This window comes from Aethalodelphis obliquidens, unplaced genomic scaffold, assembly GCF_003676395.1.
Source record: "Aethalodelphis obliquidens isolate GAN/ISIS:26980383/991018 unplaced genomic scaffold, ASM367639v1 scaffold79, whole genome shotgun sequence".
Lineage (NCBI taxonomy): Eukaryota > Metazoa > Chordata > Mammalia > Artiodactyla > Delphinidae > Aethalodelphis > Aethalodelphis obliquidens.
Genome location: NW_020838023.1, coordinates 5,542,528 through 5,562,969, shown reverse-complemented (window position 1 = coordinate 5,562,969; position 20,442 = coordinate 5,542,528). Strand labels below are relative to the sequence as shown.

The window sequence follows — 20,442 nt, the reverse complement described above, 5'->3', positions numbered from 1 at the left end:
CTCTCTCTCTCTCTCTCTCTCTCTCTCTCTCTCTCTCTCTCTCTCTCACACACACACACACACACACACACACACACACACACAACTTGGGACTTACATTGCCTGTAAGGCTCAATAAGTAAATTGGGGAAGATGGAATTTGTCACTCTGCTTAAAGAAACATAATTATTTTTAAATGACAAATGGTCCCTTTGTCAATAAACGATTTATGTCTTAGCTTCCATGCCTGGATACCTTGTGTGAATTATAAATTCACTTGTAAGTAGATTTAGCAAAGGGTGCCCAGCAGGTCCCTGGGCTGAGCGCTAAGTGGGTAGCACTTCTTTCATTCTGCTGCTTTTCCGCTGCTATTGTGTTGGGGATGCAGATGTCTGAACATAAATTCAGGTGGGTATAGCTGTAAGGTGCTGCTTTACAAGGATTCATCTAGCATCTCCATCCAAAAGAATCTCCCCTCACCACCCCCTCCAGATTTCAACATCAGAAGTAGCGAGAAGAAGATGAAACCATCTTAATTCGATTTAAATTTTAAGGTCAATCACTCTCAATAACAGGGTTTTTTTCTTTAAAAAAATGAAGTAGCTGCTAATTTATTATTCCACAGAGTTTCCACTCAGCCTCCCAAGGGGAAGGTCTTGAACAGGTAGCTGGGTTTTTTTTTTTTTTTTTTTTTTTTTGGTACGTGGGCCTCTCACCGTTGTGGCCTCTCCCATTGCGGGGCACAGGCTCCGGACGCGCAGGCTCAGCGGCCATGGCTCACGGGCCCAGCCCCTCCGCGGCATGTGGGATCCTCCCGGACCGGAGCACGAACCCGTGTCCCCTGAATTGGAAGGCGGACTCTCAACCACTGTGCCACCAGGGAAGCCCGGTAGCTGGGTTTTGTGCCTGTATGTTTGATTACTGAGTTATTTACAACTAGAGGATTTCCCAGTGACAAGTAAACTGGATGGACCTGCAGCTTAATTTGGCTTTTCTCCATTCAGGATGATTTCAGACAACTGAGCACATGTACCTAGCACCCTATCAGAACAGAAGTGAAAGGCAGACTATGAATGCATTAACTTATCTGGAATATAACAATCCGAAAAGTCTAGAAGTCAGCCATTCAAATGTCTGCATACATGTCAATTCCGTATGTTAAGGTCTAGTGGTACTTTATTTGAATTACCCATTGGAGTGAGCACCGAAAGGTCTTCAGTGCTCAATACTTTGAAAGATCTCATCTATGCCTCTTCTTAAGACATCAAGAGCTGCCACTACAAAATGCCAGTGAAGCCCGGCAGCTTCTCAGGTGCAGACAGACCATGTTTGGATTTTAATCGTCCTCCTCTGCTGGCTGTGTGGCTCTGGGCAAATTATTGGAACTCTTTCAGCTTCCGTGCTCAGTTGTGAAATGGGGATAATAGTATTAACCTCAGATTGTGACCCTGAGATGGTGAGACTGTATGTGAAGTACTTAGCACAGGGCTTAGCATACGAGGGTGCTAAAAACTGTGGCAGTTGTTATCACTATTGTTATTTCTACATGTGAAGGTACTATTTTATAAATATATTTTATGTTTTTTACTAAGAGCCTTTCCTTGGACTCTCACGTCAGCTTTCTTATTCTAGGAGAGACTATGATTTAAAGAATGGAAATGTGTTTTGTGATATTTAAATATATATACATATATAGATTTCCTCCAACTTTTTCTTCTAATTTATTTTCTGAGGAATTAGCAGCCTTCAAGATACAGGTGGCAGTGGTTTGCTCTGGTCTGGCCTCAATATACCATCTTCAGTTTGCTTTGTCGGAGGTTGTGGGCAAGCTCTGTAATCCCTAAATTAGCCTAAGAGGCAGATGGATGGAAACAGCGTCTTTGTTGGGTGAACCCAGTGGTGGCTTTTCTTTTGTTCCGGGCTCCAATCCAAACTAATGCCTTAATAACTGAAATTGCCTCGTTCGCCCCTCTCACCTTAAAAACTATTAAATTCAGCAGGAAGGACTCATCGTTGTGGCAGAGAGATGCCCTCTCAGGGTCTCTCCGGGCCAGTGGGTCCCGGGCCAGCACAGTGGTCGGCACCTGAGGACGGGTGGGAGCCAGAGCTCCTGGGTGCTCCTGAGCAGGTCGTCCCGACAGAAGCTCCAGCTTCCTTTCCTCTTGGGCCACTTCTACTGCATCCTAAGGCTGCCTCTTTCTGCAATTAAGTCATTTCATTCCTCTCTCTCAGGCTTTTCCTTCACCTTAGAGATGTTCAGTGTTAGGGCAAAACACAGGCATTCAAGCTGCTCATTGCGTTTAGGGAGTTGGGGAATTTGGCTTTTAATTACTGTGAAAATATGATCATTTAGGGATTCAGCACCATCTCTACTGAGCCTGTAGGATGTTGAGACAACAGGAAAAATGGCTCCTAAATAAGTCTAAAACAGGTGAGTTGGCAGGTCCTGGGGGTGGAGGGCAGAGCAGGTAAAATGAACTTGCGTGATCCTGAGTACCTTTGCTTAGCTCTAAGCAAGGTGTCAAGCCCCTTCTGCCGCAGCCTTCCTACCTGTCACGTGGGTTAAGGTCTGCTGCAGTCAGCTACTGCTCGGCAGGTATGTGGAATCTGGGATGCTAATAATACGATCAGCGTGCTCAACAGGAAGTGAGTATCTGTCCAGACATCCAGGCTTGAATACTCATTTTTTCCAGCCAGCAAGCAGCCCCAACCTGTGTTTTACGTACCATCCAATGGATTTCGTCTGTGTTGCACCTGTTGGAACAGTTAGTTGTGCTGTGTGTACTTTGCTGGCTCAAAGGTATTTTCCGTTTCTTGATGGTCTTTGACAGTTTGTCATCAACACCGCTCGCAGTAATTCATCTCCACCCCGGTCCTGCTTGACGGATACTTACCCTTTAGGCCTCAGCTTAGTCCCCTTCTCCTGACTAGGTCAGATTCCTCTTCCGTGTGCTCCCATAGGACGATTAGTCTCTCCCGGGAACACTCACCACAGCTGTTGATTTTATTATGGTTAATTATTTAATATCAGTCTCCCAAAAAAGACTGTCAATTCCATAAGGTAAAGAAACATCATCATCATCTTTATTAAAGTTATTATTCTTATTTTTGCTCACCAGTGAATTCCCCACTCCTGACAGTAGCATGCCTGGTACTTATAGGTTCACAATAAGTATTATTGTTAGATGGGTGGCTGGCTGGCTGGATGAGTACACAAGTGAATGAATGAAACGCTGGTGTCTCTGACAGGACTTCTCTCTTCCCTGTCCTATTCATGTGGCCTTAGGGACCCACACATGTAGTACAGGCTCCACTCAAGCTTCTAAGGTAACTAAAAGGCATGATATAGTTCTTGGTGCCAAAGCCCCACAATGGACTGGGAAAGTGAAAATTATATAAATTCTTAGAAAGAGGGCTTAAGGTTTCTGTGTTCAAAAGTGGTCTTGTCTGGGATAAAATATAGCAAATGAACAGCAATTTTTTTTTTTTTTTATGGCATGGAGGGCTACTAATTTCATCTTTCAATCGAGTTCCCTAAGTAAATAAGTAAGTACCTTCTTGCAGACCAGATATGTGTAGCATTGTATGTTCTTGCATTTTTCAGGGTATTTGCAAATATTTTATGAACAGCAATTTGTTTCTCACCTGTTCTACCTACTCCCTAGGACCTGGGAGTAATACTTTAAATGTGGGCTGACCTTGGGAAGGTTGTCCTTTCTGATTCTGAGCTGGATAAAAGATCCAGCTCAGAGATATACCAGGCATATCTCTGGTTAGAAGATCATAAATCAGTCCAGTAGATTCCATAGTGGTTCTCATGGTGCCCCTCAAGACGGAGCTCACTGGCTAGTCCCTGGGACATCTCCATGAAGCATTATAGAAAGGAGGCAGTGTGCATACTATAATATATAATAACTTGGGCCCTGCAGTCAGATTGCCCGAGTTCACATCCCACCTGCCTACTAATTAAGTAAGTTTAGATAAATTAGGTATAATCTTCAATTTCCTCTTCTATAAAGTAGGAGACATAATGTTACCTACTTCACAGGGTTGTTGGAAGAGCAAATGGCCAAACAGACGTAAAGTGCTTTGCAGAATGTCGGGCGTGCAATAAACCCAATAAATGTTAGCTGTAATTATTATCCCCATTTTTCTTGGTTGCAGGAGTTTCCATTGCAGTCCCAAGCCAGTCCCTATGAAGGCTTTTCCATCCTATCCCTTTCAGACTATTCTGGGACCCACATTTTCCCCTGCCTTTTCTGCCAGCACGCCTTTGGCTTAGGTTTTTACTAGGAGGACCGAAATACGGTGTCCAGGAATGGAACCCGTTATACTGCATCCTGCCTTATATTACCTTAACCTGTAAAGGCCAACTCAAATTGCCTGAAAATCCACGCTGTGCAGTGAGTGATCTGGGCGGTGCACACACTCTGTACACAGGCATTAAATAAAGTAAATAATGCTGACTGTGTGTGTGCGCCCAGCCAGCTTGCCCAGCTTTCTTAAATCATTCAGGCACACTTAATCTAATGGAACGTGTTATGACTTCAACAGCTTCTGAATAAAAGTTGGAGGAAAGAAAAATCTGAAACGTGGCACCAACTAAAATCCCCATACAGTTATTTAAGGCAGCTGAAGCACTTCCACGGAAACTGGGCTCTGTTGGAGAAATAGCCACTCCTCTTACAGAATGAAACCTCACTGGTTTTTTTTTTTTTCTTTTTTCTTTTTAAAAAATTTCCTTCTTTTATTTTTAGATTTTGGATGAGAATGGGACTCCACATCAATTTTTAGGCTATTTCTTCCTTGTTCTGCTTGCTCAGAACAGTCCTTTTTATCTTGCTTCTGCCCCTGGTGGTGTCATGTTGGGAGAGTCACTTGACTTCTCCTGGCTTTGCTTTCTTCATTTGGGTGTTTGTGCTGGCCGATCTTTGTGGTACCTTCCAGCTGTTAACATTCTTTTGATTTCATGATTTCTCTCCCTTATTATTACAGAAAGCACAAGTGTTGTGCCTTAAGCCTAAGATAGGAAAGTATTTATTGATCAAGGTGAAAATCCTCTACTTTCCACATTCCAGGGCTCTGAGTTTGGGCTCAGAGAGTTACAGTGGCTTTTAGGCAGTTTTTGTGTGAAGGGTGGTTTTGGATTTCTTTTCTGTTTTTCTGTAGACCTTATTTGGACGTCTGGTCATTTGATCTTGGTAGAGAATACTGTGTCTTGACACACACCAATGCCTTAACCCTTGGCATGTTTCGGAAGCCCACAGGCAGGGTCCTGAGGTTGCCTGAGTCACCATTAATGAACCAAACTGCCTGCCATGCTCCAGTGGTTGCCTTTTGGCACTTGGCAGGAAAATCCTTTTCGTGTTAGTTTCAAGGTTGTCAGATATCATTATCCCCAAGTATTAAAAATTTCAAAGAAAGGAGGCACTGTGTTTGATTTATAGAATAATTATCTAGCTTTAGGTCTCACTTGGCTTTGGCAATGGTTTTGCAAGCACTCGAAAATTAAATCCATTTTTTATGGCACTACAAGGTATTATCTCACAGCAAATGATAATTAAACACCTGTGAAATCAATTAGCCCTTTAAGCAGGGAAAAAAAGTTTTCCAATTATGTTTTCGCACCTCAAAAACTTTCATAATTCCAAAACCAGCGTTCGTGGAGAGGGGTATGGTCAATCGGCGTTACTGAGTCCACTTTCCATTAAGATCATCCCTAAATTTTGCTTTGACTTAATCCTGAGGAAGGCAGTTTGTGGTACCCTCTCCCTTCCAGAGCGGATGCAGTCACCTTTGGAGCTGACTCTTAGCAGCTATCTATCTGACACACAGCTGAGCTGTCAGCTCCTCTGCAAAGGAGGTTACCACTTTGTGTTTTGATGCCAAGTTTTACTTGACAGTTTATTTAAAAGCCAAGATTCCTTAATGGAAACCAAGCAACAAGACGTTCCATGTGACAGAATTGCTCTCTCTTTAAGGGCCCTGTAGCCAAGAGTTCTGAGCCATCTTCATTCCAAATTCATCACCTGAAAACAGAGTGGTTAATAGCTGAAAACTAACACAGTGGAAAACTGGGAATCATGGCAGGTCTTTCAGCCCCACAGGATCATGTGTGTTTCATCTCTGGCTTTGGTAACAAATTAGCTATTCCAGATGCTTCTTTTGGAAAATGATCTGCACATCTGAAGAATTGAATGGATTTGGGAGAGAGGACATAACAATTTGAGACTCAGAAAGAAGAAAAAGAAACAGGCCTTTGACATCCTCTACATTATGCCTCGTATGTACAAAGGCCATTCCCAAAATATGCTTGCTTAATCCTTATTGATACTCATATGTGCTTTAATTTGCGTAATACTCTCATCTATACTGTTTCATTACATCCTCAGTAGACTTCATTATTAGGTAGGCAAGACTAGTATGTTTGTCCCATTTTATATATAAGCATGGATTCAGAACCAGAGTATAACTTGCTTAAAATCAAACAGTGACAAAGTTAAGACCAGAACCTATATTTTCTAGGTGTTACTTTATGTAGGCTTCATCCTATCACTCTACATAAACATCTCTTAAAGACATTCCTTTTTTTAAAAAAAAAATTTCTAAAGACATTTTTAATGGGATCTTGCTTTCATAGCAGATGGCATTTGGAGAAGTTGATGAATCTTAATGTTAACCAGAGCCATCAGGCTGATATTGCATAAAGCAAAGATGAGAGAGAACTTGTCTTATATCCTTTTAGAAACTTGTCCTACAGATTTACCCTTGTGAATGTGGCCGGCGTTTTTGGACACTTTATGACCTCACAGGCATTATTCGCTGAGGAATAAGGAGATCTGGCATTCATTCAACAACTATTTCTTAAAAAATGACTATGGTCCAAGCACAAGTCTAGCAGCTGGGGTCACAGCAGTGAATAGGAACAGTTGGCCAGAAAGACAAATATGTGCATGAATTCAGACAGTGGTAAATCCTAGGACAGAGACGAAATGGGGAATTGGGACAGTGAGTGCTGGGAACACAGCAGCTGCTTCTCAAGGGGAACAGTGCTGAGCAGAGCTGGCTGGAGGAGAGGCAGAGGTGACTCAGTGTCACAGACTCTTTCTCCCAGGGCACTGTTGTGCTTCTGCAAAGGAAATGGCAGAATCTAGACTTACGGGCTTTCCCAACCTCCAGTGCCCAGACCCCTCATGGAGGCTGATGTGGTCAGTAAGCCATGTGTGGCATCAGATTGCTCATCATAACAGATTTTGATGTCTCATGGAGGCACATATGCACCTGTACAATTATATTCCCACATACCCAGGTGAGAGAGATGAAACTTTCCGTAGACAGCTAGCTTCATGCAGCTTGCATATTATGTCGGCGTCCTGTAAATTTTGAGGATGGGCCATCGCTGCCCATGCAAATTTCTGAGGTCTCATTTGCTTGTTCAGTGCAGAAGCCCCAGCGGTGAGCTGGCCCTGACTGTCCAAGTCAGAAGGTGGAGCCCAGGAATGGTAAAGGTGGGAAAGGAGACGGGAAATGAGGGTAGCTGAAACCAGCATCATTTCCTTAGCTGTGTGTAATTGGATTCTCAAGGTATTTTATAATCACTTAAGTGCAAGGAGCAGATGAAGGGCTCCAGCACTGACCGAGAATGCAGGGTATGTGAGGTTCGCCACTGGACGGCCCCTACGCAGTGTCTACTCTGGTGACGAGAACAGCCCAGCAGGAATTCCAGACATCCTCCTAATCCCAGTGCTGACGGAGGCTGGCTGTGCAGGGAAGAACGTCTTGGCTCAAGAAGGGAAGGGGTCAGAACATTGGGGTGAGCCCAGTTTTCTTTGGGGAATGAGGAGTCTTCGCCTTTGCACCGATGCAGTGTTTATCATGGCAGAAGCCGGGAAGAGGTTCTCCAGTTTTATTTTCTTTGGCTCAGATGTGGAGGAAAGCCAGGAGACAGTTCAGTTTGAATAGCGCTGTGCATACATTTAACTTGATTTGCAAATAATGCTGTTTAGCAGGGCTGGTGAAACACACATTCCCCGCCCCCCCACCCTTCATCAGTGTGCAGAGAGGACAGAACTTTTAACAAGATGCCAGGCCTTTGGAAATAAAGACAGAGAAGGGATACAAAATGTACAAAAGGAAGACACTATATATAAAAGACACTCTTTTCCATTCTCTAAGTCAGTTGTGCTCAGCCTAAACACAGGAGTGAACATCATACTAGGAAGGACTGGCATAATCAAGAGTCAGACGTATTGTTATGAGCTAAGCAGAGGTGGTTGCAACGAAGGGCTCATGTTTCTTCTTTGTGTCTCTGTTGTTTCTACAGCCCCTCCCACCCCCCTGCAAACCAGTGGATACTGAGTACTTTTCATCTTTTTCATACTTATGTTTTGAGTGGCTCCTGCAGGCCAGGCCCTGGGGGTAGGTGTTGGTTCAACAGAAAGTAGGACCGTGGTCCTCCCTCCTGGAGCCCAGTGGAAGGGAAACAAGAAAACGGGCAACTGGATCCAGAGGGAGAAGTAGACAGGGAATCCTGGGTGCCATGTGAGCAGCAAGAGGGCCTCTTGAGACTTCCTAAGAGACTTAGGGATCGGGGAAGGTTTCCTCCGGGGTGGAAGGGAAGAAGGGTGTGTGGGGAAGTACCCTGTCCACAGGCTGCTCCCTGGGACTCGGCCTGTCCCCGAGGAGTCACCATTGAGGCTTGACACCCCACGCTGCTGGCCCCGCAGCCTCAGTCCACACTTCCTGGCCCCGCTGCGCTTGGCTGGCTTGTCTTCGTGGCGCAGAGCCTGGTGAAAGGTTAATGGTAAGATAATGACCTTGAGCTTCCCAGTTGCCCTTGGGTCTGTCCCAGACATTTAGCTCCCGCAGTCAGGACCTTGGTGTGCCTCTTGTGGACCCATTTATCCATCTGAGGTCACAGCTGCTGCTGGCTCCTTAATTGTCACTCCCTTCCCTTTCCCCCCCTGTACCCAGAGAGCCCCTTATTTAGCACTTTCAGAAATGCTTTATTTCCAACCAGAGAATTTAGACCCACACGTCCTGGAATTGCGTTTATCTCAGAGCACTTTGAAATTTGGTATTGCCGAGCAGAAAAGCCGGTGCTCCAAAATCTCGCGTCCTTCCGATGGCTTCCTGAGGTTCACGGCCCCTGGCACAATATATTCAAAATCTTTCATTTTCCCCTTTTGTGGGGAAGTTACTCCTTCCTTCGAGGCAGCTCTGGGAGACAACAGAGCCCTTCTTGTACAAGCCCCACGAAGTACAACTCTGCTACTCGACTTCATCACCTGTAAAATGGGGCCATTTCATGTGTGGTTGTAGAGAGAAAGGGCAGGAATGAACACGGATTGTTGCCCCACCCATGGGAAACATGTAATCAGTGGGGGGATGATTATTATAATTGTTATCATCAATGGCTGTCCTATTTTTGTCACTTGCTTTTACATATTAGCCATTGAGTTGCTATGTAATGGGCGGGAACCGACATGGTCTTCTCTATGGTGTACCTGGTACATGTTCAGTTCATTAATATGTGCAGGGGAGGGTTACCACCTGGTCCAGGTTTACAGTTCTTAGCTGTCAGTGGATGTTTAGGGTAGAGATGGGGTGAGGGAGTTTAGACTTGATATGGGATTATGATCCAGTGTGTTCAGATGCAGGGTTTGATTCCAAGGATTCAGCCGACTCTTTCTTCTTCCCTGTGAAAAGCAGGTATAACCATATCCACCTCCTGGGGTGGCTGTGAGGCTTAAATGAGATAATGTGTGCGAAAGAGTCAGTACCTCCCCTGGGGCCTCCCGCCCCAGCCAGAGCCCACACACTCTTCCTCCCTCCCTTCCCGATGTTGAAATGGATTTTAAATGGGCATAAAAAGAAGATGGTCTTAAGTGGAAAGCCAGGAAGTGTGAAAGGGTGGACAGCTTGGGATCGGCAGGGTCATTCAGAGGAGCACCACAAAGAAATCATTTCCTAATCCTTGGCCTGACCGGCTCCAGAGGTTCGAGCAGCCGGCAGTGCTCAGGGCAGAGTGGCCTGTGTTAGGCATCTCACCATCTCCAAATAGCGAGGGCCTTCCCGCTGGGAGCTACTGAGTCCCTGAGGCTGCAGTCACTCTGGTCACCAGCGCCACACACTAGATAATCCATCTGCATTTCCCTGACTCCGGAACATAGAGTAGCTCATTCGTGGGCACAGACGCTGTATGAGCAGGTGGCGTGAAGAAACTGAGGCTCAGTGAATCCCGTGGATTCACAGAGACCACTGGGGCCTGTACTTTTCTGTGTAGACAACAAACAGAATGGTGGCCAATGGACCCATTTTCCAGCTAAAAGATTGGCTCCCACTCATGGTTTTCTCAGTTCAAATCTGTGCCTTGGGCCAATTTCATTTTATTACATGCTATGGATTTTGGGGTTTTCTCAAAAATAATTGAACTTTTAAGCATCTAATCTGTGATAGTCCAAGAAAGGGCCTAAGGCAACATAGATATTAAATAACAGAGCACCATCTTGGACTGAGCTCCTGGTGTGACACAGGGTGGAGTTTTGAGTAGGGGAGAAAGAGTCCTTTTAAATGGTAGCCTTTTGTTGTCAATGCTTGAAAGTAGGTGAAAGGTTTAGGACTTCACCGTGTAAGAAACATAACTTTCAGACACTCCATTCGTGTGAGCTGCCGAGGAGACGGTATCGTGTAGGACAGAGCAAAGGCCCTTTAGAACCAGAAAGCCTGGAGCTGGAGCCCCGGTGGCTCCACAGCTGTGACCTACGTTGGCAAGGCTATCGGGCTGTGCAAACTTCATATCTGCCTGTGAAGTTGGCTTACATCAAGTCCTCAGCGTTCCTTTGGTGACATGTCACTCTTCTGCTTGAGCCCTTCAGGGACTCACGACCACACGCACAGGGTCATGTCTGAGGTCCAGGAGATCCTCCCAGGGGGGACCCTGCCTGTACGAGCAGCCTCATCTCTCCTCCCCGTCTGGTGCACCCCAGACTCTGGGCAGTGTGTCTCACCTTGGTGTCTCTGTTCCTGCTCTGCTACCTCTACCCCCAGAGACGCCTGTCGCCTCCTCTCAGCTCTTTGCCGGACTGATTCTTGCTCTTCCTTTAATATTAGCTCAGAATCTCCCGTCCTCCAAGAGGCATCCCTGCTTCTCACGTTCCCCACCGAAGCCAAGCTGTGCCTGCTTTTTTCTCTTCTCTACATAACTCCCAGCCCTTGCCTCCATCCTCCCATTTCCCTCAACGAATGACGATCCTTTGATAACACATCTGCCTTCTCCCTGGACCATCAGTTCCTTGAACAGTATTTGACACGTGGTACTAGGCATTACTAGGCATTAGGCATTCAACTAATGTTTGTTGAATGAATGAAAGAAAGCACAGAGGAGGTGCCAAGGAAGCTATTTTATTTCCCTTATCCCAGAGCACTTTGTGCAGCTACAACAGTCAGAAGTTGTTTTTGCGTTCTTTGTTTTTTTTTTTCAGGGATGTGATTCTAACCTGGGGGTAAGCAAAGAAGATTGAGTACTTATGAGGATGGGAGCTGAGAGGGAGCATATCAGCTGTAGATGTTCACTTTATAAATCAATACGTGAGACACACTGTAGCGGCATCAGGGGGACACTAGAATTGTGTGGCTACAGGGAGGAGGGCCTGGCTCACGTCTTCTCTATCCTCTTTGATTAGCAGAAAGCAGGCTCACGTGGAACTGAGCCTACCAGGGAATTGTGGGAAGCACAGCTGGACCTGTGGGCACACTGCACCAGCATCATTCGTGGCTATGGAGCGTTTGATAATAAGGCAAAATCCTTTCAATTAGAAACTGCTGTTGTGGTTCACAGCTTCTGTTTTCATTTTATTTTCAAGGGTCTGCTCTACACGGCTCCCTGGCTCTGTCTCGGGAATCCGTTCCTCTTCCGTTTGTTGTTACGTTTTTGAAATGTTTGTATTCCTCTTGAACCGCTGTAGTTTATACAAAAATTTACGATCACGCAGTGCCTTGCAGTTTCTGCTGTACGCACGCGATCTCATTTAATCTTCACATCTTTGAGGCCCAGAGAAGCTAAACAGTCTGCACAGGGGCACACAGAAAGTGGTAGATCCAGAAGCCAAGTTCTTCATCCCAGGTTTTCCTACGTAAACCGGCTGTATTTTCCGTTATATTCGGTCACCTCCCTTCCAATCATAGCTACCATTTATGGATTGCTTATAATGTGCCCAGGCTTAGTTAAAATGTATCATTTCATCCTCACAGTAGAAGTATTATCCCCATTTTGCCAACCAGGAAACTAAGATCTAGACAAATTAAAAACTTTGCCAAGGGCTTCCCTGGTGGCGCAGTGGTAGAGAGTCCGCCTGCCGATGCAGGGGACACGGGTTCGTGCCCCGGTCCGGGAAGATCCCACATGCCGTGGAGCGGCCGGGCCCGTGAGCCATGGCCGCTGAGCCTGCGCGTCCGGAGCCTGTGCTCCGCAGCGGGAGAGACCACAGTGGTGAGAGGCCCGCGTACTGCAAAAAAAAAAAAAAAAAAAAAAACTTTCCCAAGAACATTCAGCTTGTGAATAGCCAAGGTGAAATTGGAACCCAGGTTTGGCTGGGTCTAAAGCTGCTTAACAACTAAGCTTTTAATCGTTAGGCTCTTAACCACCGTGCCAGTGGTTCTCAAAATTTAGGGCGCATCTTAATTATCTGGAGGGCTTGTTAAAACAGAATCCTGGGCCCTTCCCGCAGGGTTTCTGATTCAGCAGGCCTGGGTGAGGCTGAGAATGTACATTTCTACCAATTTCCCAGATGATGCTACTAGTTGGAAGAGTGTACTTTGAGGACCCCAGCACTAATGCCACATCGCCCTCCACCCATATGCTGGTTGCACTGAATTGCTCCCAGCCCCCCCAAAAAAAAAGTTTCATATGAAGGGGAAGGGCTTCAATTATGCATTATTGTATGGCCCATTTTAAATGGGGTGTATCCCAGACATTATTCACTGCAACTTTAAGGTTGTTGTAGTGAATTATTTCGGCCGTAGAACGGGTTTGGTTTCTAGGTTAAATACAGGGTCATGTTATTTTTATTGCATTTTTCATTGAAGCAGTTTATGGAAACTGTTCTGTCTTCTGTGTCATCACCTATACAGCAGGGGACTTAAGGGCCATCTGAAAAGGGTACCAAAACCGTTATTAATAAAGCTGAAAGTTCTCTGAGATTAGTTGCCTCCCTCGTCTACTTACCTTCTTGCTTAGATCTCATACGTTCGTTATTTCTTGTTTTTAAGAAGTTTATGATTTTGATGTGATCTATATTTCTAAGCTTAAGTCATAGGGAAGAATTAGTCTCTAAAAAGACTGTCCCCCTCACTTGACCTGTCGTCTCCACATCTTGTTCCCCAGTCCCTATCCACTGGTTGCCACCAACCTGTTCTCCATCTCTGTAATTATGTCATTTCATGAACACTATATAAATGGACTAATTCAGAATATGTCCTTTTGGGATTGGCTTTTTCACTTAGGATAATTTTCTTGAGGTTGTTGTGTGTATCAGTAGTTCATTTCCTTTTATTGCTAAGAAGTATTTTAAGCTATACATGCACCACAGTTGGCTGAATGATTCACCCACTGAAGGATATTTGGATGGTTTCCAGTTTGGGGCTATTAAGGAGAAAGCTGCTGTGAACATTCGTGGACAAGTTTCTGCGTGAAAACAAGTTTTCATTTCTCTGGGATAGATGCCCGAGAGTGCAATTGCTGGGTGCTAAGCCCATTTTTAGTTCTAAAAGAAACTGCCAAAGCATTTTCCAACGCGGCCGCCCCAGTTTACCATCCCACCAGCAGTACACGAGTGTTCCAGTGTCTCTGCAGCCACATCTGCACCTGTTGTCATGTGTCCTCTTGATTATAGCCGTCCTACTCACTGTAAAGTGATATTTCCTTGTTTTGATTTGCATTTCCCTAAAGACTAATGGTTAAGTATCTTTTCATGTGCTTATTGGCACTTTGTATATTTTCTTCGGAACAATGTCTATTCACATCCTTTGCCTGTTTTTATAAATTTATTTATTTATTTATTTTGACTGCATTGGGTCTTTGTTGCCGTGTGCGGACTTTTCTCTAGTCGTGGTGAGCGGGGGCTACTCTTGGTTGCAGTGCACGGGCTTCTCATTGTGGTGGCTTCTCTTGTTGTGGAGCATGGGCTCTAGGCACGTGGTCTCAGTAGTTGTGGCTCGCGGGCTCTAGAGCCCAGGTTCAGTAATTGTGGCACACGGGCTTAGTTGTTCCGCGGCATGTGGGATCTTCCTGGACCAGGGCTCGAACCCGTGTTCCCTGCATTGGCAGGCGGATTCTTAACCACTGTGCCACCAGGGAAGCCCCCGTTTGCCTGTTTTTAAGTTGGATTATTTGTCTTTTGATTGTTGGGTTGTAAGAGTTCTTTACCTTTTCTGGATAAAAGTCCCTTGTCAGATTTATGATTTGCAAATATTTTCTCTCTTCTATAGGTTGTATTTTCACTTTCTCGATGGGAGCTGGGGGTAGAGGGAGACCGGTCTTCTCAGCTGTACTCGCCTACGTTAGAACTTCTATTAGGTAGAGGTGTTGGGGGTTGGTGATGGAGCAGATCTCGGCTCAGATGCTCCAGACGTTCTCAGTTCTTGCTGAGATTTGGTAGATTTTCTTGAACGAATGTTTTTCCATTTGTCATCATGACCTTAGGACAATTTCCAGAAACTTTCAATGATGCTCTTATAATTTGTACCAGTTAAATTGTTGTTTTGGTGGGAAGAGTGTCCTCAGAATTCCCTAGTGTGTCATTCTGGAAGGCCAGGCTTCCACAGTGTACTTAATACAAATGCCCTCAGGAGATGTTACACCTGAAGTCCTCATCAGTCTTTTCTAGTTATCCAATGAGTCTTTGGTAGATCTAGCAGCTGAAGAAGCATTTTCTCTACACAACATCTGCAAGACTAGAACAGTGCCTGGAACATAGTATTTCTTAAAAGAATGATTGAATAAATGAACAAGTTTAAGCACCTAGAAGGAGGTAGACATGGGGCATGGGAGAACATCAGAGAGCTGAGTGGGAGGGTACCAAATACATACGTGGCCCAATTAGAAAGATTGTCCCCTTTGCAGGCATCATTACTTCTTCAATTGTAGTACACAGTAATTCATAGGCTCACTGTCACTAGAGCCCAAGAATGAGGCTGGTCCATGGGTTGAGCATGATTAGAAATCCAAAAATCATTGTTTCAGGTTATGAGTGATTATGTTTCTGTATGTCTTTGTGTGTCAATATAAATACACACATTATACATTGTGTACACGAGCAGATTTCTGTAGACACATATACACACATACATACAGTGGTTATGGAAACTTTTGGAGCAGTGGGATACTCTCAAAGGGACATTCTTCTTTCTTACCTAAAAATGATAACATAAAGAATAATGGAATGTTCAAAACCATCTTTAGTCATCTTGCCCAACTGACTCATTTTGCAGATGAGGAAACTGAGGCCCAGAGAGCCCATCGTTTTGTTCTTAATCTCACAGTTTACCTAGTGGGTTCCTGATTCCAGCAGGAATGATTGTCCCTCATCTTCTGTTACCTATTACGTGAATGAACACAAGTTTCAATCATGAAGCTTTATTCACTACATCAGCAAATCTTCCTATACAACCCCTTAAAAATCAATAGCTTGAATAGCTGTCATTTGAATTTTTCCTACAAGTTTTCTGCCTTTCCTCTTGCCCACTCCTTCCCTGAAGTAAATTTTGCAACTGGCAACTTTGAAACTTGTTACAATCCAGCACATTAATAGGGTTTTACATTTTAGCAGCCTGATGATAAGGAGGTGGGGCCTTCTGTTCCAGCCCCTCAGGGGTTTCGATTCTGGGCATTTATTAAACTTTGCTGTAGCCTCAAGTATGTTTGACCTTTTTATATTAAAAAAAAGTTTCAGTTTAAACTTTATACATATATATTGTGTGTATGTACATAGTTCACTCTTCTCCACTGATGAGGTAGATATTCAGACATTATCAACAGTTGAACTTGAAGATACTTGTCAATTATTTCCCTATGTTTGGTAAGGAAGAGAAGCCATTGCTATCATAATTTATTATTATTTTCATCTAGCTAGATTTGAACCCTCTTAAAAATCTTTTCTACTTGGAGGTCTATTTTGCAGTTTAATTAATGTAGCAAGGGTTTTCTTTTTTTTCTTTTTCTTTTTTTTTTTTTAAATTTTACTCTCAATGGAGATAATCCATTCACAGTGACCTTTCCTTGTGCAAATTAATTGTACACGCTTGTTTAAGTAAATGGTCCTTTGCATGACGTCTCTTCTTAATGATGAGTTTATAATCAAAAATTGGCTTATTCCCATATGCCTAGTTTGTGTGAGAATGTAAAAATAGATGTGGACTTGAAAAATATAAATGTATATATCAGTATCCCCAAAAGAGGAGGGAAGAATCCAATGCCTTCAGGCTATGATTAAATTAGACTATTAGAGTCAGAAAGTGCTGGTGACATATGCTACTGTCAAAGTCACCTGTCTGCTGAGCCTGGGAGGCTCTTGAAAAAGGAGAGTGATTTCATCCTGGCTCTGAGAAACTGGGCCTTCACAGGACCTGAGCCATCTCCAGTTTCCCAAGTTTTCTTAAGCTCCAAATGAAATTTCAACTGTGTGTTTAGGAACGTATTTGTGGAAATCATTTTTATTTTTATTTATTTATTTATTTTTAAAAGATTTCTAGTTTAATTAATTAATTAATTTGGCCATGCTGTGCGGCCTGCGGGATCTTAGTTCCCTGACCAGGGATTGAACTCGTGTACCCTACGTTGGGAGTGCAGAGTCTTAAGCACTGGACTGCCAGGGAAGTCCCTGGAAATCATTTTTAAAGTGCTAGCCCTGAATAAAATGAGATGCTTGTTACCTTTCCTGCACTTCACCGGTATAAAGAGACAGGTGACATTCATATTACATTTTGCATTTTTTCAAGTGTAGAAACAGTGTGATACAACTAAATGGTGTTTGAGGAAGAAATCATCTCTTCTGCTGCCCAGGTTCCCACAGGCCCCACCGTTTTGTTTTGTTTTTTACTGTTATTCCTCTTTCCCCATTTCTTGGGCTGGCTCCTTCTCTCTCACCTCCATGCCAACCATTCTTATACAGGAGTGTTTGTCTGGGGTAACAAAATGTTCTTGGTTAAAAGTAGAAACTCCAGCTTGAAGGAGAAACTAAATGTTTTGTGCTTAGAATGGAGGTTTCCTGAGTAGGTTTTAGTAGCATGGGTTTGTGAGGTAGGAAACAAGAACAGCCTTCGTTTTATTGAATGACATGGCATTAAAAAAGAACAACTAGCGGTGAGTACTTTTTAAGCTTATGGGGGCAACCTATTTTCATCCGAGACAAAAATCTGATTTGGGAAGCAAAGGCTGGGCAAGCCGAAATTTTGCTGGGACCATCAGACTTGTCTTTTATGTACTGTTTGCAAAAGGCCGTAATTGCTTTGTCCAGTGTGATGGTTCACATTTCTTCTCCTTCATGCAACAACCCTGCCCACCTCCCGCCCTGGAAAAGTGAGGCTTGCCTGTGTATCGCCCGAGTTGCTCTGGGTAATCTCTGGTAGGTGTGCGCCCACCCCAGGTGTGTTGACTCACCCCTCCCCCGACCCTCTCCCCTGCCCCATTCCTAACGTGTCTTTACTTTATCATGGCTCTTCCTCTTTTTCTAGGTATGATTATCGGGAAATGCTGCACAATGCCACTTTCTGTCTGGTTCCTCGTGGTCGCAGGCTTGGGTCTTTCAGGTTCCTGGAGGCTCTGCAGGTAAGAGACCCTGATCCTCCCCAGAATAGGGCTGAGGACTCAACGTCAGACTGGGGCGGAGTTTAACCGTAGCACTTCTCCTGGGGTCTAAGCCGAACGTGTGGTTTGCCTTAAACACCTGAAATCTGTTTTCCCAAGAAAATCTGCAACATTTTTATGAGTTGAGGGGGGCGGGCGGAGGGAGGATTTACTCCCTGCCTTTGGACATGAGGAGATCCGATGGGACTCTCAAGGGAGTGTGGGTTCTTCAGAGACGTGTTTACAAACAGAGGGCAGATCTGTTTGCCCACCAGGCAGCCGACCTGGGCTCCACGGAGACTCAGCCCTCCTCCTGGAAGCCAGTCTCAAGAGCAATGAAAATGGCTGATGGGTGGTATTTCCCAAAAGCAAAATCGTCGGTTCTGTCCCCATCTCAGTCGTGTCCTCTGACAGGAGAGCTTCCTTCTCTTGAAAGTCTTTTCTGGCATGTTCTATGAACCATACCATTCCTGACATTCCCCTAGCCTCTTGGGATGTTGCATGGAGCAAATTGTTCTCTGCTTTGGATTCTGAGTTATTTGCAACCAGAATTTTGTCATTAGCGTGGTGTTTCTTGGCTCTTAGGTCACTGTGTGGGTAGTAAATTGGTACGACAGTGGTTGGGATCCCTCCACACTGAAGGGAACAAAGTTCAGATGTTTACATGGCTAGGGAAAGGTGAGCACCCTGTAACAGTTTAGTCCACAAAACGCTTTATCAGGAATGCCGAACTGTTCTTTGTTGCTCAGGACATTGGGGTGAACCACTTTGCAAGTGGGCTATGGCAGTTACACTGACAAGGCTGTTCATGTTCAAGGTGGGTTTTACGCTAGGATTTTATTGGTGAACGATTTTGTTACGTCAATAAACCTTCTTCAGCGGAGGCCAGTTGCCTGCATAGAGGTAAGGTCAGCCAAACCATGTACAAGAATAGCAATGGGGTTTTCGCATTCTAGGGCAAGACTTGCAAATAGCAAAATCTCAGCTGGATACAGACAAACTTCATGTGACTTGATAATTCATAAAAGCCCACTTTTCTTCTGACCTCAGCAGTCCAGGATTCATGCCAGTAATTGAATTTGTACCCATTTCACCTATGATTGGAAGGGTTCCTGCTGCCATATTCTTCACAGTCACGAAGTCCCCTTCTTTGCACAGGCCGCCTGTGTCCCTGTGATGCTCAGCAATGGATGGGAGTTGCCATTCTCTGAAGTGATTAATTGGAACCAAGCTGCCGTCATAGGTGATGAGAGATTGTTACTACAGGTAAGGAAGGGGTGGTGGTGGCCTTCAACAGATCAGTGGATTATTGTTGCCCCCGTCCAGACTTTCAAAGAAGATGAATCCAAAAGATCAGCTCTGTAAAAGAAATTTTATCAGGAGAAAATTGCCTGTGTCATGGTGAATATGAAGTCATTTAACATGACATCGTTCACTTCCCAACACACAATCTGCTCAGGTCCAGGGAATATATTCAGAGAAGGAGAAGTTGCAGGTAGACCACACTGAACTCTGATACTGAGAAGAGGTGTGTATCTACCCCCCTCAATATTCAGAATGTTTAGAAATTATACCGGAGAGTTTTTGTACCATCCTGTTGCCACTTTGTACTCCTTTCCCAATTCCGTATCTGCCTTCAGATTAATTTTCAGAAAGAGAGAGGTCTCTAGGGCTGATTCTTATACTTAGTGTTATCATTGCTCAAATGATCTAGTCTGGGTACATGAGTGAGTGTTATCTTTAAGATGTATATTTAAAAGAGCAGCCTCAAAGGAAAATGTATGTTTTTTTAAAAATGTATTTTTGGCCATTTAGATTTTTTTCCATTTAATTTTATTGTTGTAAGAACATGTAATATGAAATCTACTCGTTTAACAAATTTTGACGTGTACTCATTATGGTTGAGTGTAGGTACAATGTGCTACAGCAGGTCTCTAAAGCTTATTCAGCTTGCTTAACTGAAGCTTTATGCCCACTTACTAGTAATTCCTCACTTCCCATCCCCCAACCCCTGGTCACCACCATTCTACTCTTTAATTCTATGAATTTAATTATTTTAGATATCTCTTATAAGTGGACTCATGAATTATTTGTCTTTCTGTGACTGGTTTATTTCACTTAGTATGATGTCCTCAAGGTTCATCCATGTTGTCTTCTATTGCAGAATTAAGACTTACTGATTATTAAAATGTCCGTATTACCCAACGTGATCCACAGATTCAAGGCAATTTCTGCCAAAATCCTCGGCATTTGTTTTTTACAGAAATAGAAAAACAGCTCTAAAATCCATATGGAGCCAGAAAAGACCCCAAATAGCCAAATCAATCTTGAGGAAAAAGAACAAAACCAAGGAATTATAGTCCCTAATTTCAAAATATATTATAAAGCTCCGGTCATCAAAACAGTATGGTGCTGGCATAAAGACAGATATATAGACTAATGGACCAGAATACAGAGCTAAGAAATAAATCCACACATATACATCAACCAATCTTCCACAAGGATGCCTAATAAAAGTTTAAACTTCTCAAGAGCTGCCTGGGAAGGGGGATATGATACTCCCAGAAAAATCCTGGGGCAGGAATACTCAGTCACTGAGGATTTCTAAAGACCCTTTGTGC

At 44.0% G+C, this 20,442-nt stretch overlaps 1 protein-coding gene across 1 annotated transcript in view; it reads left to right on the top strand.

The window, feature by feature from the left end:
- The window catches only part of EXT1 (exostosin glycosyltransferase 1), a 292,828-nt gene that overhangs the window by 231,453 nt on the left and 40,933 nt on the right, over window positions 1-20,442 (top strand). Inside the window, exons 2-3 of the mRNA XM_027092574.1 lie at window positions 17,710-17,803; window positions 18,980-19,087. Of these exons, the coding sequence (XP_026948375.1) occupies window positions 17,710-17,803; window positions 18,980-19,087 (202 nt within the window). The remainder of the gene's footprint in view (window positions 1-17,709; window positions 17,804-18,979; window positions 19,088-20,442) is intronic.